A 22,769-nucleotide genomic window follows, 5' to 3' on the forward strand; every position below is an offset into this window, starting at 1 on the left:
GTTTTTGTTTCGTTTTGTTTAAAAATTTTTTTTCTAACATTTATTTATTTTTGAGAGACAGGGCGAAACAGAGCCCGGGCTGGGGAGGGGCAGAGAGAGGGAGACACAGAATCCAAAGCAGGCTCCAGGCTCTGGGATGTCAGGCCAGAGCCCGACGCAGAGCTCGATTCAGCAGGGCTGAATCTGTTTATTAGCTTTATTTTTTACTTAGTTTTAAAAGCTGATTTAGTTTTTGAGAGAGAACATGCAGGTGGGGGAGAGGCAGAGAGAGAGAGAGGGAGAGAGAGGATCCCCAGCAGGCTCCACACTGTCAGCACAGAGCCTGACGCAGGGCTGGAACCCGTGAATCGTGAGATCGTAACCTGCGGTGAAATCAAGAGTGGGATGTTTAACCGACTGAGCTGTTTGTTAGCTTTAATAGTCTGCGTCTTCACTCGGAATTTTTATATACACGATACCATGGCATCTGCTAATACAGTTTTCCTTCTTTTCCAATTTGGGTGCCTTTTATTTCTTTTTCTTGGCCTAATTGTTGTGTTGAATAGAAGTGGTGGGAGCAGGCATCCCTGTCTTGGTGCTGACCTTAGACGGAAGGCTTTCCGGCTTTCAACAGAGTGTGCTGGGAGCTCTGGGCTTGTCGTAAATGCCTGTTATCAGATTGAAGAAAGGCTTTTCTATTCCTAGTTTGTTGACTGTTCCGTTTCCTCTTTTTGTTCCCTGCTTTGGACGTTGAGTTGGGGCGCGAGCACACAAGCGTGCCCACTGCTCCCCTCCCCCCACCCCCCGCCCCACCTTAGTGCATCACCACCTCTCCAGGGTCCTGCTTCTAAATGAAGATGTGGTGGGGGTGGGGCAGGGCTGGGGGCAGCAGTCTCGGGTCGGGGGCTTGGTGGGATGGGCACAGGAGTCTGGGTTTGGATGCCATCAACATTCTAGGTAGAATCGCATGGCCTCTCAGTGTCCATGAGTGTTCTCTCTAAGTCGGGATACCACCCAGAAACACTTCCTGACTCAAAGTCCCAGAAGCTCTGCTCCTGTCAAGTCGGGAGCTGTAGCCTGTCCTTCCAACCTTCCTGGAGCCTCGGGCGGGCGTGCTCAGGGGCTGGAGGGCCGGGTCGGGCCCTGGGAGCACACAGTCTGGGCCGAGACACTGGCTCGGCCTCCACAGGGGCTCAGGAGGGCTTGAGCCAGCCGCGTCACCTCCTGCGCCTCGTTTCCTTGTGTCTCACGTGGGGATGATGGCCTTCCTGCTCAGATGCAGATTGGCAAGCCGTCAAGTGCTTTGCGCTCAGCCCGGGACACACGCGGTACCCCAGAAAGAGCAGCTCTCGTTGTTCAGGGAAGGCGGGCGTAGGACCCAGACGGATTATCCCCCACCCTCTCCCAGCGCCAGCGTCCCCCCAGAGTGTCCGCCCAGGCGCAGGGCCTCCCTCTGCCCCGCCAGGACCGGCTTGTGGGAGGCCCCTGGGGAGTACCTGGGGAGGGCTGAGCAGAGCCCCCTGGGGACAGGGAGCTCCCCTCTCCCAGAGGCTCTCAGCTGAGCCCACCTCCTCGCGTCCCCACCCTCGTGTGCGCTCTCGGCCCTGCGTGTCTCTCTGAAGCGCCACAGCCCACGGCCCTCCTCGGGCGGGCTCCCTTTTCCCACACAAGGCCCCCTGCGGTGCTGCGCGCGCCCTTGTGCTGGTGCGCCTGGGATGCAGCTGTGCGCACTTGGGCCCCGGTAGCTGGGGCTGAGTGGTGCCGCCCGCCGGCTGGCCCTGACCCACCCCCTCCTGTGGCACACTCGGTGGGCTGTCGGACTGTCGTGCTTTCGGATCGGGATCTCGCACCTGGGCTCCGGCCTGTGTGGTGGCAGCTCTCGCCCCGGGCCCTGCCCTCGCTGGGGGCAGCGCGGAGGACAGGGGCAGCCCATCCTCGGGGCAGAGGCGCCTGGCCGAGTCCCAGGCCCGCTTTCGCGGTCCTGGCAGAGATCAGGGGGCCAGGGACGTCCCCTTTCTCAAGAGCGCCCTGCCTGGACAGGAGCTGGAGGTGCAGCACTGGGGGAGGGACCCTAGCAGGTCCTTGGGGCTGCGAGCCCTGCCTCTGCAGGAAGTTGGGAAAGCCGGCGCGGAGCCCCCCTCTGCTAGAGTTGTGGGGGTGGGGTGCACAGCAGACACGTGATGACTCACAAACAGGCGGTCCGAACTCTGCAGGCCTGCAGCAGACACAGCCTTACTTTTCCCCTTGAGGTTTCAGTCTTGGTGCTGGGTCCTCAGTGCTGCGTGGGGCCGGCCTAGCCTTGTTCTCCGATTGCCATGGCCGCGCGCCCCCTGCTGGGCACCGCTGAGCATTTGTGAAGCTGGACGCTGACAAAGCCCGCCCTGGAAGAGTCAGCATCTCCCTCCCCAAAAGCACCTGCCCACACAGTTTCTTTAAATAGCATCTGTTATCAATTCAGCAGAGGGTTTTTTTGTGTTTATTGATCAGAGCGTCTTGTACATTTTAACAGATTGAATGAACTTTTTTTAAACTATTAAAAGCACCCACATACAATCTGTTGTATAATTTGATCTTTTATTCACCATCCTTTATGTTAGTTTTTGAATTTCCATTAAGACTGCAGGAAAAAGAAACCAAAGATGAAATTCGATACTGTGCTAATTAAATGTGACCAATTGGCCTAAGAGGGGTCAACAAACTTTTTTTTTTTAATGTTTGTTTATTTTGAGAGAGAGAAAGCAGGAGCAGAGGAGGGGCAGAGAGAGAGGGGGGGAGAGAGAAAAACTCCCAAGCAGGCTCCGTGCTGTCAGCACAGAGCCCAACGTGGGGCTCGATCCCACAAACCCTGAGATCATGACCTGAGAGTCCGGTGCTTAACCCACTGAGCCACCCAGGTGCCCCAACAAACGTTTTATGAAGAACCAGATAGTAAGTGTCTTAGGCTTTGCAGGCCAGTGGGTCTCTGTCGCAAAGACTCTGCTCTGTCATTATGGCTGGAAAGCAGCTTTGGATGCTCTGTAAACCAGTGGGCGTGGCTATGTGCCAGTAAAACTTTGTTTGCAAAAACAGGCCCAGCATGGGTAATAGGTCAGCCCCTGGCCAAAGTGTCTTTGGGGGTCCGTCCGGCTCACATGTTCGTGGTTGGGCACACATAACTAAAAAGTAAGAACTGTCTGAATGAAGTATTAGAGAAACTCGATAATACTGAGCTTGTCTTCTGGCTGGGGAAGCCTGGCTGGGTGAGCGGTGGATTTCCCTGTCAGGCCCCTGGTCCCACTCGGCACGTCACGGCCGACACTCGGTCACCCGGCCGCCTCCTTTAGGAATCGGTGCTTGCACCTGTTCTGGCATCTACAACAAGAAATAGCGGTTGAAGATGGTTCTTTCGAGTAGCTTTGAATCTCTAGAAAACTGTTCTCCAGAGAAGTGTAATCAATCCCCTAAGGACCAAGTTTTGCCTGTAATTAAATGATGGGTCTTTAATATGATCGGTATAATTATTATGCTAAAAATCACACGTGCTCGTGAGAAAACCAAGCATTAATTAGAACATCAGTGAACTTCCCCTTCCCTGTCTCAGTTTCTAAGTCATTCTCTTCAGAGTTACATACTCGCAAATGTCTTAACGTTATCTTTCTAGAAGTTTCCTACACACGTGCAAACGAATGTTTATTCTTTGATAAAAACTAAACATCCGCTTGTTTATTCTGCCCCTACATTTTTTTTTTCTTGTTCATATAAGAATGTACCAGGTACACCTGTCCCCAGCAGGGACACAGAGGACACGGTCACAGAGTTCATTGGTATCTGATAGTTCCTGGCTATTTTGTTTGGCTACATCACACCTTGCTCACCCAGCCCACACTTCGGGCCAAGAGTACTCCTCCCTTCAGGTCGTGTCTCCACGTCCCAGGTTCGGTGGCGGGGCGGGACCTGGGACGTGGTGGGGTGACTGCGGGGTGCCTCTCTGGCCCAGCACGCATCTTGCAGAAAACCTTGCGGCCTGTCTGCCTCCCCAGCGTCTGCTCCGCTCTCCGCCACGTGCACATAGATGCAAATCCTGAACCGTTCTTCCGGAACTATTTTTCGTAAATATGGCCGACACCCTGTAGACACCCCACTTGTGAGGAGCATCCCTGTCTATGAAGCGTAGGACCTGGGAGGACCGGTGACGAGCCCCTGGCTGCACGCTGACTCTCCTCAAGACGTGTTTTCTCACTCGTAGAGAAGAATACAGACTCGGCTGGAAGCCCCCGCCCCCCGCATCCCTCCCCCGCAGGTGCCCTGGTAGCCGCTAGCTGCTTCCTCTTACTGCCGAGGCTGGTGCGTGCCAGTGTCCCCGCCTGAAATGCTCTTCCTTTCTATGGGGCACTCAGACATGCAGTCACATCCCCCTTGTCAGTGGTCTGTTGGGTGCGCCCAACTCTGGTGTCTCCCTGCTGTGCCCTCCTGCACCTGTCAGGACCCTCATCCATCCTGGCCTTTCCTGCACCTTCACCATGTTAAGATTACGATGATTCGGGTGCACGGTCTCTCCCCTAGTAAACGTGAGCATCTCGAGGCTGGAGTCGTCTTGCCTGCAGACGGGGCCCCTGGCCTGTGGCAGGCGGCATTCGCTGGGGCCGTGGGCCGAGCCAAAGGTGGTTCCACGCACTCAGACCCGCCAAGAGCCAGCCCCGAAGGGCCCAGCACTAATCGCCTCCTGTGTTTGTGTTTTTAGTTCACGGGAAATGGACCATGCGAAATGAACAGCGTCCAGAAGAGTGAGCATGAGAAGAATCTGGAACACAGCAAAAAGCGCTCTCGGCCCTCGCTCCTCCGTCCGGTGTCTGCACCAGCCAAGGTAACCGTCAGCTGTGCACACTGGTGACCCACACATGTGGGCACCCGGCAGCCTGGTCCTCGGGAATAGATGACCTCGGGAGCAATATGCAGAGGCTCCGAGCAGCAGGCCCTGGGAATGGACCCTGGTCTGACTGGAATTCATCAGCTGTGGGACCTTAGGATGTCAGCTCACTCCTAAGGTGGCTGTTTACCTGTTACCCCTGGCTCACAGGATTGGTATGAGGAGTGTTACCTTTTCCGGTGGAAATAGGATGTACTGCTCAGTCTGCTCCTTTTCGCCATGATGGCTCTTTCATAGGCAGGGCCACCATGTGCGGTTGTGCAGGTCGGTCACTGCACAAGAAGCCCGCTGAGAGGTGAGAGAGGCTGAGATCCAGCTCCTGTCGCACTCATTACCCGTGATGGCGATTTTCTAATTCCATCACATTTTGTGCATTTACTAGTTGGGTTTCTACTGTAAGGAAGAGCTTTTTCTTCATCCCCATTTATCAGGTTACCTATGCCAGCATGGACCCTGAGTTATAACCCATGATTTTCATTGTTTATCTTGGCATCTAAACTGTCTCAGATATGGCCAGCGGGGCCCCTTCAAGCTGGCTTCTGTGTCCTCTGGACATATCCCCAGCATTGGGAGATGATTTTGTAGGGTCCGCAACGCCTCAAGAGTGCAGCTAAGTTCTGGTCTAAGTCCAGTTTAGAGACAGAAGTCTTCACAGAGATTTAAAACCCAAGCTTCTTGGGGCATCTGGGTGGCTCAGTCGGTTAAGCGCCCAACTCTCGATTTCGGCTCAGGTCAGGATCTCACGGTTCGTGGGTTTGAGCCCCGTGTGGGGCTCCGCGTTGACTGCGCAGAGCCCGCTTGGGATTCTCTGTCTGTTGCTTCCCCACATGCGTGCTCTCTCTCAAAATAAATTAAAAACAATTTTTTTTTTTTTTTTTTTTAAACCCGGGCTGATCCAAGAGATTGGATCATCCTGTCCTCTTCCCGTCCCCTTGCCCCCACAATCACAGCCCACGGGACAAAACAGGCAGGGGAGAGGGTTCTGATACTGTGTCCAGGGGCACGTCTCCCTTGCCGTTCCAATTTTGTGATGCTCCCGCCTCTCGTCGAGAGCCCTAAACTGCCGAGATTTAGATCCCAGATTGTGGGCAGGGCGGTTGTGACCGTCACCCTTCGCCAGGCCACGGAGGCTGAGGTGGGTGGTCCTGAGAATTCCTCCACAGGGGTCCGGGGCAGACCTCCCCCGGCACCTCATGACGGTTGCTGTCGGAGAGCTCAATGTTGCCGATGTGGCAGCTCTGACAAAGATGAACGGAGCCTTCACGGCGCGGGATTTCTCTCCACAGAAGAAAATGAAACTCCGAGGTACCAAAGACCTGTCCATCGCTGCCGTGGGCAAGTATGGCACGCTGCAGGAGTTCTCCTTCTTTGACAAGGTGAGCCGTCGAGGCCGGCCTCCCCCAGCTCGGACGTGCAGGATGGGAGCCCCAGGGAAGGGAGCTGGGAGGGTGGGGAGCTGCTGGGCCCGGCCCGGGAGAAGGGGCCGGCACCCAGCTTCCACAGCAGAGGGGGCGTGGGCAGGAGGCAGCAGGGCTCGGAGCCCCAGCAGGCTTGAGGACGCACGTCCGCCCCTCCTGAGCTGTATGGCTTTCCTAAAGCAAGGATGGTCCCGTGGTTCCCCCATCGGGGTCGGTGGCAGGAGCCAGCGAGATGGCCCCGTGCACGCACTGTCCGCGCCACGTCATCAGTTGCACGCAGAGCATTGCCCTGCGGCCCGCGGCCGTCACTCGAGAGCATGCCTGTGTTGGTCACTCTGCGCTCACCGAGCGGTGTCTGAGCCGAGCGAGGGGAGGGGTGAGGGTGGGGCCTGGCCCTCCGGGGCCCCCTGACCCCCTCTCCCCGCAGGTTCGCAGGGTGCTGAAGAGCCAGGAGGTCTACGAGAACTTCCTTCGCTGCATCGCACTCTTCAACCAGGAGCTCGTGTCCGGCTCTGAGCTCCTCCAGCTCGTCAGCCCGTTTCTCGGGTGAGTGACGCTTCCCGGGGCTTCCCACGCGGGTGTGTTTCTGGAAACTCCGTCCACCCTGCCGTTGGTCATCGCTTTCGAGAAAGAGTGAAGCCTTTTTTTTTTTTTTTTAATTTGGTTTTCAATCGCAAGGGTCATAGAGGTCGTAGGTGGAGCTGCAGTCGGAGGAAAGAACACAGGTCCTGGGCGCCGTTCGCCCGTGGCGGCATCTGTGGTCACGTGACAACCAGGATGTTGACTCTCGCCCAGTCCACCCATCTCTTCAGGGTTTCCTGTTTCTAGTGTATGTGCGCGTGCGTGTTGATACGGCTCCGTCACCTGGGAAGCCTCGTGTGTCCGCCGCGGTCAAGATGCGGAGTGGCTTCAGACCCACAGGGGTGCTCGTGTTGACCTCTGATACCCTCACCCGTGTCCCTCCCACACGCCACCCCAGTCTCGGCCCCAACCCCCTGGCAACCCCTAACCTACGCTCCACCTGTAGACCTTCCGCAACAGAAGTGTATAAATGGAATTATACCGTAGGTAACTTTCGGGTGATTGGGTTTTCATCACCCAGCGTAAATCCCCTAGAGATTCACTTGCTACGTGCTTTTAAAAACTACCAATCAGAAATTTCGAAGAAGGATGAAAGGGCCACCCGGCATCCCGGCTGTCCAGAGAGAAGCCCTGTTAGCGGGTCAGCGGTCTGCTTCCAGCATCCCCCGCTGCTGCAGGTGTGGGCGGACCCTTGGGGCCGGGGCAGCCGCTGGAGGGCAGAGATGTTCTAGGAGGTGAGTGCATGTGCCCAGTTCGTGCACAGTGTGCTTTCTTGCCTCCTCACCAGCTCTGTCCCATCGGGCGAGTGTCCCAGCCAGTCTGAGCCTGTTCTCCATTTATAGAGGTCCCGCACGGTCTTGGAGCCCTCCAAGTGGGCTGGACGCGTAAGACCTTTGAAGTCGTGTCTGGAGCATGGCGAGCGCACGTTATACGTGACCCACAGTATCTTAGCGCTAAAGATGTCCCCAGGGACCGGTGCCTCCTGAGCCCTTTACTGTGAATTGAAAAAATGTTTTTAATTTTTTTTGAGACAGAGACAGAGCATGAGCAAGGGAGGGGCAGAGAGAGAGAAGGAGACACAGGATCCCAAGCAGGCTCCAGGCTCTGAGCTGTCAGCACAGAGCCCGATGCGGGGCTCGAACTCACGACCAAGAGATCATGACCTGAGCTGAAGTCGGATGCTTAACCAACTGAGCCACCCAGGCGCCCCGAAAAAATGTTTTTAATTTTTAAAAAAGTGTATAAACTTAAAGCACAGATCCAGGAAACCATGTGACGGAGGACTCCATGAGTCATGAATCATTTTTAGGCAAAGCCCCTTGTGCCCACCACCCAGGATACAAGTGGGCCTGGGCCGGCCCCCAGGAACCCCTCCGTGTGCCATCCCATCATGCTCTCTGCCCCTTCAAAAGCATCACTGGGGAGTGAGCACCTCCCTACGGTACGGATGGCACAGGACCCACCAAGCACACGGCTCAGTCTTGCCCCTTTGTCTGGGTTTGGTCTCCTGATTCGTCCTGCGAGTCCCTCCCCCTTTTGTCCTTACTGTTTCGGTGTTGGCGCCCCCACCCCTTGGGTGGGTTTTGCCACCTGCAACTTCACGGTCCCATCCCCCACGTCCCTCTGTCTATCCGGAGGCGGTGGTGTCCGAGTTCTTTTTATGGTTCATTCATTTATTTATATGTTCGCTGGGGGTTGCAAGAGAGAAAATCTCAACAGTATTTCCCACCTTTTGGCGACCCAGGGTAGATGCTTGATTTCTCCCTTTATTGTGGTGTCTGGGTGATGAGTCACATTCTTGTCTCATCGGGACCAGTTAGGGACCAATCCTTTTTTTTTCTTTTTAAGCATCATATGGACTCACGGACACATTAGATGTGTTTCTGTATATTTTAAAGATGGAGAAGCTGAGGCCCAGAACGAATACCTCTCACTTCCCCAGAGACCAGCTCCTCAGAGAGAGCTTTGCCGTGGTGACTGATGGGTCTGGGGTGGACCAGCCCGGCAGCTGGCCCTTCATTCATGCTCTGCCCTCTGGTTATGAGCGTGGCCGTTGTTTCCCATAAGTAGCATCATACTGTCAGACTGGGCTACAGCACCCCTTTTTTTTTTTAATTCAGTATTTCTCGGCCAGTGTCAGCGGTCAGTGTCAGACTTGAGCGTACATGATCATTTTTAGCGACTGCATAATGTTCCCTTATTTGTATGTACTGTGGTTTTCTCAGCAGGGTCTGTAACGGACATTGGTCTCCAGTTTCTTTCTGTAATAGGTGCTGAGATCATGGCTCCGTAGGTTGGGATACCCAAAGGTCAAGTTAGGGTCGTCAGGAGGTGCTTCCTTGGTGATTCTGAGAGAGGGTACCCACGTCAGGGTGACCCGTTTGCTGGGGTTAACTTTCCCAGGCTGGTAAAGCTGTGGTAACACTTTGAAAAACGGCCCAGAGCAGGATGGTGTGGCCACTTACACTGCCTCGGCCATACCGTGCCTGGCTTTTTATATGGACTTGGACTGCCTGCTCACTCCCACGGAAGCGTGTCTGTGAGCTCAGAATCCAGTGCTCTGAGCCTGGTTCCTGGCCGGGAAGTGGGCGCTGTTGTTGGAAAGACGAAGTGCTGTGACGAGTGAGGGGCCCCTGGAGGCCTGTGCGGGGCGGGGAATGCCGCACGTGGCCTTGGCCTGCCCAGCTGGGCGCGTCACCAGCCCCCAGTCCGAAGTGGGCCTCTGCTTCCTACCAGCGGAGCGAGAGTTTCTTTGTTCGCCAAATGGCCAAACCTACTTCCTGCAGTTGTCGGCGGGATTAAGGGAGAAGAATGAAGGAACTCAAAATTTGAGGTACTGAGCAGGTGGGCAGCGTTGGGTCGGGGTCCGCTGTTCCCACGTCCGCGTGCCGAGAGCAGTGTGGGGGCAGCAGGCCTCTCTGACTGCTCGCCTTGATGTGAGGCCCGGCTGGGCGAGCATTCACCTCGACAAGGCCTCTCTTGCGTTGTGAGCCTCGGTGTGGGTTTGCACACCCACAGGCAGCCATGCCCGGGGGCCCAGAGATCTGCCACCTGGTGATGGCACGGCCTTAGTCGGGGCCGGAGTGGGGTGTGCCGGAGTGACCGTTTCCCCTTCCGAGCGTTCGTAGTTTCTGCTTATGCCGACTGCAGCCTCCGTTGTCCTCTGCACTGGTTTTGTGGATGTTTTCCATCCCTGTGTTTCCATTCGCTTGTGTGTTTTCCTTGTGAGCTGAGTTGGCATGGGGTCCTTACAGCTGGGGCACAGTGGACGGCCGTCTCAGGAGAGGAGGGCATGGGTCACGAAGGAAGGAAGCTGCCGGAAGGCAGGTCACCATGCCACCTGTCAAAGTAACTATCCTTTTGGTAGGATTTCATACTCATTTAATCACAGATCCAGGTGACGTCGGGGGCCAGTTGTGTTCAGATCTTCCCATTGCACAGCCATTACGTTACGACTCATGTGAACTTGTCTGCGGAGGGATCCTTTCCTGGGAGGGATCGTCCTAGGGGAGGCTTCTCCCTCAGGGAGGAAGGCTCTGGAGCAGGGGTTGGCGGACTTTTATCTGTCTGGGGCCAAGGGTGGCACTACGGAACTCTGGCATTGTGCAAAAGCAGCCACAGACCATACTAAGCAATGGACACAACGATGTACCAATAAAACTTTATTTGCAAGGACGGGCATGGACAGCTTGCCAATAGTTCACCGACCCCGGGCCTGATGCCCAACCTCTTCCGGTTAAAGACCATCACTGAGGTGCCTGGGTGGCTCAGTGGGATAAGCATCCGACTCTTGATTTTGGCTCAGGTCACGATCTCATGGTTTGTGAGATTGAGCCCCATGTGGGGCTCCGCACTCAGTGTGGAGATTCTCTCCCTCTCTGCCCCTTCCCCCGTGCACGTGCGGGCGTGCTCTCTCTCTCTCGCTCTCTTTCAAATAAATACAATTTAAAGAACATCACTAACCCCAGCTTCTGCCAGTCTAAGTTGTCTATTCCAGCATGTTTCAAGGCTCTCCTGTTAGTGGCGGGACCTGGCTGGTGACAAAGGGGTGGGAGGGAGATTTACTCACCATTTGAGGGCATTGCACACATCTGGTGCTTGGTTCCGCCTCTCGCCACTCCTCTCTGACCACCTTCAGCAGGTGTCTACACGAAGCCATTCTGAAATCTCCAGGTCCCTCTCAGAAAGCCCCCCCCTCCCCCCGGAATCCAACTTACTCTTTGTCTTTATTTCTGAAGGAAATTTCCAGAACTCTTTGCACAGTTCAAGTCCTTCCTGGGGGTAAAGGAGCTGTCATTCGCCCCGCCCATGAGCGACAGATCCGGGGATGGAATCAGCCGGGAAATTGACTACGCGTCTTGCAAACGCATTGGATCCAGCTACCGAGCGCTCCCCAAAACCTACCAGCAGCCCAAGTGCAGTGGGAGGACGGCCATCTGCAAGGAGGTAGTGCCACAGTAACACCCATCACCCCCATGCTTTACAGAAAAGAACTGAGTGTTGACCCCCTAAATACTGAATGGTGGATGGTGCTGGGGTATGGTCAGACAAAATGCCTGCACTGAGAGGATGGTTTCTTCTGCTGGTAGTTTTGGCAGCCGTGGGACAGACGATGCTGGCGTAGGCTTTGGCGTGTTCTTCTGTCGTTTAGACTTAACGTTTCTTTCTGCCGTCAGCCTGCTGTGTCCCAGGTTCGCTGTGCTTGGTATGTTCCATTTAGCTTGACCATTGAGTACTTTTTCAGGGTTAGTAGACAAGAGTGTTCCTCTGTTTCCATAATTCAAGAGTGCTTGCTGGATTTCAGGGTATGTAGCCCAGGAGTCAGTAAACTAAAATCCGGCCCATGCCGGTGTTTGTAAATAAAGTTTTGTTGGCACACAGACATGCCCGTTCATTTACATAGCGCCTGTGACTGCCATTAGCAGGACAGAGGCAGAGTTGAATAGTCCTGACAGACGGGATGGCCTGCCAAACCTAAAACGTTTAGTATCTGGCCCTTTACAGAGAACATTTGCCAACCCCTGCAATAGTACGGTTTGTTTACTTGACCAAAGTCACGTTTTGTCTTAAACTCACTTTCAAATTAATGTTGCCATTTGTATGATAAAGTGGTTTCCTGTGAAATTAGGATTCCATTTCTCGTCTCCGTTATCTTTTACCCTGGACGACGTAGTAAACCGTCCTGGCCGCCGAGGCCTGCCGCACTGGGCACACAGCGTTTCCTCTTGGTGCAGGTGCTGAATGACACCTGGGTCTCCTTCCCCTCCTGGTCAGAGGACTCCACTTTCGTCAGTTCCAAGAAGACCCCCTACGAGGAGCAGCTGCACCGCTGTGAGGACGAGCGTTTCGAGGTGTGTGTGCTGGCACCCCTGGGTCCTGGCCGGGGTCAGGGAGGCGCGGGGTGGCGCCTTCCTCCCCAGCTGCGCTTTAGTCTGTCCTCCTCCCTCTCCACCCTGGGAGGCGTCCGTGGTGATCCTCCCCACCCTCCTTCCGAGTAGCAGGGATTCCAGCGCTTTCCAGCAGGGGGCAGCACCTGAAAGTGTCCTTTTTCTGCCCCCTCCGCCTTCCCGCTGGTTAGGAAATGGTACCGTTCCTTTTCATTTTAAATATATGCGTATTTGAATTTAATTAATTAACTCTAATTTTTTTCATTGAAATGCTTGTTGAGATCGTTGTGTATTTACGTGCAGCAAGCGATCCGGGTGCCCTCCTCCCAGTGGTCGCCGCTTGTAAAATCTGGCACAACGTCACAGCCAGGAGGTTGACACTGGCACACCCGGAGGCCTCATTCCCATCCCCACCGTTGAACTTGTATTTGTGTGTGTGCACATGCGTATGTGGGCACGTGTGTTTAGCTCCGGGTGGGGGTCTCCCCCGTGGAGGTTCCCGTATTCCCGCCACCGCTGAGGTACTCCGCTGCTCCCCCACCGCCGCGATCTGTCGCGCTGCTCTTTATGGCCCTACCCGCCTCCTTCCCCCACCTTGTGCTTGACCCCTGGCAACCCCTGACCTGGCTTCCAGCTCTGGCACTTTTTCCTAAGGGGAATCACCCAGGGTGTGACCTTTGGGGACTGGCTCCCCGTCAGCACGTGCCCCGGAGAGTCACGTGGGGGGGCTGCGTACGCAGTGAGTCCTTCCTTTTTATTGCCTGTGATGCCCCCGAAGTGGGTCAGCCCGGGAACTGTTTCCGTCTTCTCACGGGTCCACCCGTGTTCTAGCCGCGGGATGTTCACGCGGTGGTAAGAGGCCCACGAGTCCTGTTCCGTGAGCACCTGGCTCTCACCATTGCCGGGGTCGCGCCCCAGCCACGTGACCCGCTGTGCGTGCTCCAGGCCCCTGGAGCTGCGTCGGCGCTGCCGCTTCCTGGTTTTCGTCATCCTCCCTCAGAGACGTGGAGGTTTATTAGTTCTGTCCAAGCATCGCTTCTGCTGACCCACGCCTGTCCCTGGGGCCCTACTGCGCTGCCCCCCGCACCCTCGACAGCCCACCCCTGCCTTCCTTTCCATAGTTAGATGTCGTCCTGGAGACCAACCTGGCCACGATCCGTGTGTTGGAAAGTGTGCAGAAGAAGCTTTCCCGGATGGCGCCTGAGGACCAGGAGAAGTTCCGGCTGGATGACTGTCTGGGGGGCACGTCGGAGGTGATCCAGCGCCGTGCCATCCACCGTATTTATGGGGACAAGGCTCCAGAGATCATCGAGAGCCTCAAGAAGAACCCTGTCACTGCTGTCCCTGTCGTCCTGAAAAGGTGCCCTCCCGATTCTGGCTGTCCCGCCTGCTCTGCAAGCAGGTTCCCTGGAGCCCATTAGTGCTCTTTGTCCCCAGTGTGATGCGGGGGGGGGAGGAGCGGGGCCCCAGGCTGGCTTACTGTGGTTTCCAGCCTTTTCTTCATTTCCCCGTTCTACTCTTGAGAGAAAAGCACAACTGGGAATAATTGTGTCCTTCTAGAACTTTCCACCATGCACATAATCATCAAAACGAGAAAAGGAGCTATTTTAAAGCACAAATAGGATTGTCCTATGGCAGCGCTTGCCTTTTACATGCTAGTACATTTTGGAAAACTTTCTGACCTGGTGAACAGGTATTAATTAAATGGCTGCCCTTGGCCAGATGCTGTGCTCAGCCCTGGGGTTGCAGAGCTGAGCGAGGCTGACAGAGCCCCTTCTCTTGGGGCTTGCAGTCAAGCAAGAGAGCCCAGTAGTTAACCTAGCAACTACCCAGAGCGTGGTCAGGGCCATGGGCCAGGACAGGGAAGAGGTGCTAGGGCAGCGATATTTGAAAAACCATAAAAGCAGCCACATTGCTTCTACAGAGCCCATGCTCCCCACCTTCCTCTTTTGTTCAGCACAGAACCCACTGCCCAGGCCAGGGGCTGGCTGTCCCGAGTTAGGAATGCACCCGGCTAGATCTGTGGGTGGCTGTCAGGCTGCCCGCGCAGGGGTGACGGGTGGGTGCCCCTGGTTGTCCCCATGCTGAGCTCCTCTGACCCCACAGGCTGAAGGCCAAGGAGGAGGAGTGGCGGGAGGCCCAGCAGGGCTTCAACAAGATCTGGCGGGAGCAGTACGAGAAGGCATATCTCAAGTCCCTGGACCATCAGGCCGTGAACTTCAAACAGAATGACACCAAGGCCCTCCGCTCCAAGAGCTTGCTCAATGAGATCGAGAGTGTCTACGACGAGGTGAGGCCCTCTGCCCAGGTCTGAGCCAGCAAGTGGTCCTGGCCCTCCGCTCCCGGCCCTTCCGGTCTCAGGCAGGTGGCTGGGTCTCGGTGCCTCTGTTTCCCCAGCGTCACCCTGGCTTTGTAGGGCTGGAATGGATGCTTCTGTGGCACTCAGCCTAGAGCTAGTCCGGGGGTGGGGTTGGATTGTAGCGGTTCTGCCATTGCTGGCAAAGGGCTCTCCCCTCCCCTCCTTCCCTCCCCTCCCCTCCTTCCCTCCCCTTCCCTCCTTCCTTACCCACTGGGCCTTGCTCGACCTTCCTTCAGGCAAATGGTAACAGCAGCTTTCCTTTCTCTGCTGCCAGCTGTGTGCCAGGCACAGGTAGACCCTAAGAAGGAACGTTCCATAGAATTTGTACAGACTTTATGATGCAGTACCATTATCTTCCTGGTCTTAGCAGTGAGAAAACTGAGACACGAGAGGTGGCCACTTGCCAAAGCCAGCCACAGGAGTCCGGGCCCTAGGGCTCTGCCTCTAGCCGCTCGCCTGTGCCTTTTTGCCAGCTTTGGTACATTCAGGCTCATGGGGCCTGCACCACAGAACTGAGGCAGGGCTGAGCTCCAGGCTTTGAGGATTTAGGCATCAAAAAAACTCGTGCAGGGAGTGAGTGACTTGGTGAGAACCTGTGATCGAAGCCCCTTCTGTCCTGCCTGCCTCCCCTGGGCCACCTTGGCCCTGTAGGGCCCACCTGCAGGTCATCTGGTCTCCTTGCTCTGATCCTTGAGTGGGTCCTTAAGGCCTGAGAACACCACCACCCCCCCCACCCCCCCGCCCCAGCAGGGCCCACGGTTCATCATCAGAATGAGAATTGACGAGGTGACACGTGAGACGAACCTCAGTCACCACAGAGTTCCTTCGCTCTTTCCCTGGGGGCTGAGGGAAAAGGAGCCCAGCGCTCTGTGTGGGACCCGAGGTTGGCCCACCAGCCTGGCAGGCTCCGCATGTGCGGGCCCTTCGTGTGTAGGGAGGTCGGCCCCTCGCTGCATTGTGGCTTAGTAGAGACCAGTTCTGTATTCCACACGTGGAGCTTGCGCTGAGAAAAGGAGTTAAAAAGATTTTCCAGGGCATCTGGGGCACAGATACGAGAGGGGCTCCAAAAGCAGCAGGAGGAAGGAGGTCACATCAGAGCCGGGAGACGGGCTGAGTGTCCCCACCACCCGTGTGCCAGCTCCCAGGACTCCCGCCGGCACGGAGGGAAGGAGAGCTCGGGCTGCTGCACAGTTCAGTGTCACTAAGGGAGCCTGACCTCTGGTGGACACATGGGGAGCCCACCCCAGAAAGCCACGGTCCTGGGCCTACCCGTTTTCTGTTGGTCACTTGCTCTGTGGTGGTTCAGGGAGCCCCTTCAGTGCTACACCCTGGACTGCTCACCCAGAGGTGAGGATCCGTGCTCACTTTTTCTTTTTTTTAAATTTTTTTTGTTTTTTAACATCTTTATTTATTTTTGAGAGAGAGAGTGGGTGTGTGCGCCTGTGGGGGAGGGGCAGAGAGAGAGGGAGACACAGAATCCAAAGCAGGTTCCAGGCTCTGAGCTGTCAGCACAGATCCCGGTGTGGGGCTCGAACCCATGAATCACGCGATCATGACCTGAGCTGGAGTCGGATGCTTAACTGACTGAGCCACTCAAGCACCCCAAGGCTCACTTCTTCTGAGAGCCTGGGTTCATCAGCCTTGGGGCTGGGGCTGGGTGCTACCCAGGAGAGCGCGTCGTTGGGGGCTGACATCGGCAGGCAGCTCGAGGCAGTCTGGACAAAGTGTGACCGTCTTCAGGTTTGCAGGAAGAAAAGTCGTTAGCTGGATAAAGACTGAGGGAAGGAGTGAGCCCAGGGCTTTGGTTTTCCAGGGCAAAAGAGCAGAGGGGCACGTTCAAAGGTCCTGCACACAGCAGGAGCTCAGCACCCCTGAGCAACGAAAGAGGCTGGGTGGGGCGGGTGCCATAGGACCATGTGCCAGGGATCGGGGTCCTGTCATGAGCAGTGCAGCAAGGCCCAGAGTGATGTGATAGGACTGACCGCACTCCTATAGGTCAAGTCACTCTGGACCCAGAGAGGACAGTGGTTGGAGCGGGCTGCTGAATGGGACGGGGCAGGCAGGAGGTGTGGGCTGCACCCAGACCAGAGCGTGATGCCGTTAGAGCCCGGTGGCCCTGGGTGCCCCATCTCAGACACCCCAGCTGGTCACTTCCTGCCTGATGGCCCCCTTGTGCCCCAGCACCAGGAGCAGCACTCGGAGGGCCGTAGCGCCCCCTCCAGCGAGCCGCACCTCATCTTCGTGTACGAGGACAGGCAGATCCTCGAGGACGCCGCCGCCCTCATCAGCTACTACGTGAAGCGGCAGCCGGCCATCCAGAAGGAGGACCAGGGCACCATCCACCAGCTGGTGCACCAGTTCGTGCCCAGCCTCTTCTTCTCCCAGCAGCTGGACCTGGGGGCCTCCGAGGACTCCGCCGACGAGGGCCGGGGCAGCCCCCAGGGGCAGAGCGCGGAGCCTGGTGACCGGAAGAAGCCGGCGCCCGGGCCGCAGAGCAGTCCCCCGGAGGAGAAGGGGGCCGCGGGCGAGGCGCCCGCCACCGAGCAGGCGCCACAGCGGCACAAGCCTCTGGACGACGTGTACAGCCTCTTCTTCGCCAACAACAACTGGTACTTCTTCCTGCGCCTGCACCAGACCCTGTGCTCCCGGCTGCTCAAGATCTACCGCCAGGCGCAGAAGCAGCTGCTGGAGTATCGGACGGAGAAGGAGAGGGAGAAGGTGCTGTGTGAGGGCCGCCGGGAGAAGGGCAACGACCCCGCCATGGAGCTGCGGCTGAAGCAGCCAAGTAAGCTCCGGGGTCCCCGGGGTGGCACGCGGGTGCTGGCGGCCACCAGCCGGGCGGGGGGGGTGGCGCCAGGCGGCCAGTCGGATGCGTCCCGGCACCTTGGGCCGGTGTTAGGGAGCCGGTGGCCGGAGGCGAGGGCCCCACGCGTGTCTGGCCCCCGGTGACCGCGGCCCCCGCGCCCCCAGGCGAGGTGGAGCTGGAGGAGTACTACCCCGCCTTCCTGGACATGGTGCGGAGCCTGCTGGAGGGCAGCATCGACCCCACGCAGTACGAGGACACCCTGCGCGAGATGTTCACCATCCACGCCTACGTGGGCTTCACCATGGACAAACTGGTGCAGAGCATCGCCAGGCAGGTGAGCGGGTGCGGGCAGGCGGCGACAGGGACGGTGCGGCCCCTCCTGGAGAGGCTGCGCGGTCGGCCCAAGGGCAGCAGCACCTCTCCTTTGTAGCTTCAGCGGAGTGGAATTCACGGAACACAAAATGCGGTTCAGTGGCATTCGGTGCGCTCACCGTGTCGTGCGGCCACCGCGTGCCCCTCCCCCGGCCCCTGGCCACCGCCAGTCTGCCTTCTGTCCCTGCGGATCTGCCTGCTCTGGGCGTTTCATGTAAATGGAATCCCACGCCGTGGCCTTTTGTGTCTGGCTTCTCTCAAACTCCGTATGGTGTTTTCCAGGTTCAGCCACGTTGTGATGTGTGTCATTGCTTCGCTCCCTCGTGTGGCTGCCTCCCGTCGTGTGGAGGGACCGTACTCGTCCGTCCACGCATCTGGGGGTGGCCACTTTGCTCGTTGCCACCTTTTGGTGATTGTGAACAGTGCTGTGAACACGGGTGTACAAGGATTCGTTTGACTCCTCGGTGACAGATCTTTTTTTTTTGTTTGTTTATTTTTGAGAGAGAGACAGAGCGTGAGGGGGGAGGGACAGAGAGAGAGGGAGACACAGAATCTGAGGCAGGCTCCAGGCTCCGAGCTGTCAGCACAGAGCCCGACATGGGGTTCAAACTCACGGACCTTGAGATCATGACCTGAGCTGAAGTTGGACACTCAACCGACTGAGCCCCCCGGGTGCCCGACAGACCTTTCTTAAAGGTAATTTGGCAACACGTAAAGAACCATAGGCCAGGGACACCGGCGGGGGCGGGGGCAGCCAGTTAAGTGTCCCACCCTTGGTATCGGCTCAGGTCATGATCTCAGGGTTTGTGGGTTTGAACCTGCCTGGGATTCTGTGTCTCTCCCTCTCTCTGCCCCTCTCCTGCTCACTCTTTCTCTCTCTCAAAATAGATAAACTCTAAAAAAATCAGTTAATTAAAAAAAAAAAAAAATTGTAGCCCACTTCTGGAGGGAGAATATCGGGGACATTTATTAGCATCGCTTATAAGAGCAAAAGTCACCCAGAGCTGAGTGTCACCAAGAGAGAACAGTCATGCTGATAATATGCACAGCAATACCCCAGATGAGTCAGATGTGGTCTTGGGACGCTAGTCCTGCTCAGTTACACCAGAACAGTTGTCGTTCATCCTGACTTTGTTTCCTATTTATCGAGTAAGGCTGTTTGCTGTAAAGCCGCAGAGAAGCCGAGGAAAGTAGCGTCCCAACTCTCCTGCCCAGATACAGTTGCTAGAAACGGCATTTCCTTTCCTGCCAAAGTAGAACACGCACAGAAGCGTGCCCAGATCCCACGCGTGCGGCTCAGTGGGTGGTCACGAACAGCCCCAGCGCTGCCTTCTTTCAGCGCCCCCCCCCCCCCCCGACCTGCAGGCATCCACGCCCCTGGTTTTGAGCTTTGTGTCTGTGTGCATCTGGCCACACCCCGCCAGTGTGATTCTGTGACATTCCTCGGCCGAGATGCCTGAGCTCCCTTCCGCCTCTGGCTGGGAAGGACGGTGGGAATGAGCCCCTGTTTAGACCCTCGAAGTTGCCATCTGTTCATTTCCACCACTCCCCCCGGCCCGGGGTGGGGCGCAGGCAGGCTGCCCGGGGTGCACGGAGTCCTTCCTGGGGCTCAGGATCGGTGGCCTCTCCACCCTCGCGGGCCAAACGGTGGTGACTGTTGTGGCTTATGTTGCATTTCCCTGAAGGTTCGTGGGGTGGGGCCTTTGCGTCCCTCTGTGGCCGTGCAGACGTCCTGGCTTGAGGGCCCTGTCTGTGCCGTTTGGCCCTTCCCCGTGGAGCCCACCTTTTCCCCCACTGATGAGCGGGGGGCTTTGCGTCTTCTAGGTGGCTGCTGGGACGCATCACCACAGACACCCGTGCTCTGAGACCCTAACTAACCCTTTTGGTTTTGGCCACCTCCCCGTTTCCCTCTGTGTGCCGGGCTGGGTCTTTGTCCTTTCCTGGCTCTCTCTCTGGTCGTGACCTCTGTAGACGCGTGTAGAGGAAGCAAGCACCCAGGGCCCTGTGCACAGCTCCGGGCGACAGGGATGCCAGGGATGTCACAGGGCTGGGTGCGCGTCCCCAGGGTGAGCGTCCCGCCTGCCCCCGGCAGGCCACAGCTCTGGGGACAGTAGCCTTGACTTTAGCACCTAGAGGTTGGACCAAACCAGATACTCTGATTAATGTTTGTTTGTTTAATTATCCTTTCCACAAACGTCTCCTGTGGAACTCCTCTCCGTTTTGGTTACCAGCAGCCAACGTTCACTGGGAACTTGTCACGTGACAGGCATCGTGTGAGACTTCAGTGCGTCCACACGGTGTCTTTATTCAACAAAGCAGCATGTGGGGAAGACTCCCGAACCCCGAGCCTGTAGCAGCCTGTCCGGACCGCAGCTGGTGCCCTGAGGCCCCGGCTCACCTGCGCGGTCCGACCTGCCGCCCGGCCGCGTCCCTTACCCACCTTCTCCTAAACCTCAAGGTTTCAAGTGTGTTTATAGCGGTTCAAAGAACTAATTGTGTTTATAGCAGAACGCTCAGGGAGACGTGACTTGCCACTGTGGCACCTTTAATTACCGTCCCCACTCTGGCACCTTTTCTTCTGTGTTTTTTTTCTGTGTGTTTCTCGTGCCCCGGCAGGGCTCGTGGGTCTGGGCCGGGCTGCCCCTGGCCTTCACGCCCAACCTCGTGCGCTTTGCCGGCGTCCTCTCCGGGTGAGGCGGGGGCTGGGGTTCCAGCCGCACCCCTCCCCGCTCCTGGGGGCACGCGCGCCGGGCACCCACTGGCTCTCCCTCCCTGCCAGCTGCACCACCTCGTGAGTGACGACGTCTGCCTGAAGGTGGTGGAGCTCTACCTGAACGAGAAGAAGCGGGGCGCCGCGGGGGGGAACCTGTCCTCCCGCTGTGTCCGTGCCTCCAGGGAGACCAGCTACCAGTGGAAGGCCGAACGGTGCATGGCTGACGAGAACTGCTTCAAGGTGAGGGGCTCACGCGAGGCTGGGGCCGCGAGGAGGGCACCCGCAGCGGGGGAGGACGGGCCGCGTCGCTGCGGCCCGAGAGCCGGGCTGGGCCTGGGCCCTCGCTCGGCCGCCCGCCTGCCTGATCCCACACGCTTCTGCTGTTCGGCCCCTGGAGGCTGCGGGAGGCCATCACCGATGACCTCGCAGGCCTCGTTCTGGGCTCTTCCGTGGCGTCGGGCCGTTCACCCTCCTTCTTCCCCAGGTCATGTTCCTGCAGCGCACAGGGCAGGTGGTCATGACCATCGAGCTTCTGGACACCGAGGAGGCCCAGACGGAGGACCCCGTGGAGGTCCAGGTAAGAGCCGTGGCCCCGTGCTCTGCGCCTCGTACACGCCGCGCCCCCACCTCCACCCCCCGCGAGCCCTGTGCACACGCTGGCCGAGCACAGGCTGCGGAAGGCCCACCCGGAGAAGCCCCACCGTGCGGCCTGAACGCTGTCCTTGGAAGCCTCGGAGGGGATGCTCAGCACACGTGCCGTCGGGAGCCGGTCCTCCCCTGAAACCCTGCTCCTGGCTCTTCCACCTGCTGCAAATACCGTGGCCGGTCCCCCTTGGGCCCGCGGCCCACATGCTCGCTCAGACCCCGTGGCGTGTGACCCTTCACTCCCAAGCACGAGGGCCGGAGAGCTGGATCCTGGTCCCCGACCCGAGGAGAGATCCCCGGGCCCACACTCTGAGCTGCACGTGGTGCCTCCTTCACCAGCACCACGGCCGGCGGGGGGGGGGGGGGGGGGGGGGACGGGGGGAGGGGGAAAGCATCCTCACAGCACCCCGCCCTGCACGCTTCAGGCCTCCCCGCAGGGTGGGGACTGCACACCCGGCCCCTTCCAGAAGTTGCCTCCAGAAGGCCTGAGTCCGGAGGAGCCCCTGGCTCTCACAGGGTGGGAGCAGATAAAGGGTCACTTGGACACTGCAGGCCGTGCCCACCCCCGACCTGTGGCCCCTGCTCACCCCCTTGCCCTGCTGCTCGTGTCTTGATGTCGTTCCTGCTCCCCAGACCGCCCTGTCCTCTGCGTGAGGGCCCCGTTACCCGTGTGCGCTTGCCACATGACGGATACGGCGGGGATATTACCGGGCAGGGATTTACCCACGTAAGCGTGAGATGCCACGAGCGTCTAATTCCTGGCTCTACACGAGTGCTTTATCCACAGCTGCCGTCTGGCGCTTTCCGTCACGCGTCAGGCTCCCCGGGAGCTGCCCTCCTCCCCAAGCTTTGCGGGGCGGGGACGAAGTCCCTGAGCGCCCCTGAGCTCCGGGCGTCCGGTGACAGAGGTCTGTGCCTCCAGTGACACGGGCCCGCCTCCCTCTCCCCGCAGCACCTGGCTCGGTACGTGGAGCAGTACGTGGGGACCGAGGGGGCGTCCAGCTCGCCCACCGAGGGCTTCCTCCTGAAGCCCGTGTTCCTGCAGAGGTGAGAGGCCCTCCGGACGCGGTTCCCTCCCGCGGGCCCCGGGCAGCCCCTCCCGCCGCCATCAGCACCAGGGCCCGACCGGCTTTTACTTTTCACCGCACGGAAGGGTTCGGTGGGGGGGCGTGTGTGGCTTTCGTCGCTTCAGTTTGCCTCTCTCCGACCCCTGGGAGGTCGGCGTCTCCCGATGCCTGCGGGTCGTGAGGGGTCCCAGCCTGCGCGTCCTCTCGCCTCCAGGAACCTCAAGAAGTTCCGCAGGTGGCAGTGTGAGCAGGTGCGCGCCCTGCGCGGCGAGGCCAAGACCTCCTGGAAGCGGCTGGTCGGGGTGGAGAGCGCCTGCAACGTGGACTGCCGCTTCAAGCTCAGCACCCACAAGATGATGTTCATCGTCAACTCCGAGGACTACATGTACCGCCGCGGGACCCTCTGCCGGGCCAAGCAGGTGCCCCCTCCGCCCCCGCCCACGGCCGGGGACCCTGGGGCGCGGCCCGTGGCCGTGCGGGGGGTGCCGGGGCCCCCGAGACGCGGCCCGCGGCTGACCGCCCCCCCCCCCCCCCC

At 58.1% G+C, this 22,769-nt stretch overlaps 1 protein-coding gene across 1 annotated transcript in view; it reads left to right on the plus strand.

Annotated features, from left to right (window-relative positions):
• SIN3B (SIN3 transcription regulator family member B) overlaps window positions 1–22,769 on the plus strand; it is a 37,544-nt gene that overhangs the window by 12,788 nt on the left and 1,987 nt on the right. Inside the window, exons 6-18 of the mRNA XM_042928814.1 lie at window positions 4,700–4,822; window positions 6,172–6,261; window positions 6,731–6,849; window positions 11,124–11,331; window positions 12,120–12,236; window positions 13,394–13,632; window positions 14,379–14,562; window positions 16,813–17,416; window positions 17,602–17,771; window positions 20,589–20,762; window positions 21,007–21,099; window positions 22,120–22,214; window positions 22,449–22,653. Coding sequence (XP_042784748.1) covers window positions 4,700–4,822; window positions 6,172–6,261; window positions 6,731–6,849; window positions 11,124–11,331; window positions 12,120–12,236; window positions 13,394–13,632; window positions 14,379–14,562; window positions 16,813–17,416; window positions 17,602–17,771; window positions 20,589–20,762; window positions 21,007–21,099; window positions 22,120–22,214; window positions 22,449–22,653 — 2,421 coding nt within the window. The remainder of the gene's footprint in view (window positions 1–4,699; window positions 4,823–6,171; window positions 6,262–6,730; window positions 6,850–11,123; window positions 11,332–12,119; window positions 12,237–13,393; window positions 13,633–14,378; window positions 14,563–16,812; window positions 17,417–17,601; window positions 17,772–20,588; window positions 20,763–21,006; window positions 21,100–22,119; window positions 22,215–22,448; window positions 22,654–22,769) is intronic.

Source organism: Panthera leo, chromosome A2, assembly GCF_018350215.1.
Source record: "Panthera leo isolate Ple1 chromosome A2, P.leo_Ple1_pat1.1, whole genome shotgun sequence".
Taxonomy (NCBI): Eukaryota; Metazoa; Chordata; class Mammalia; order Carnivora; family Felidae; genus Panthera; species Panthera leo.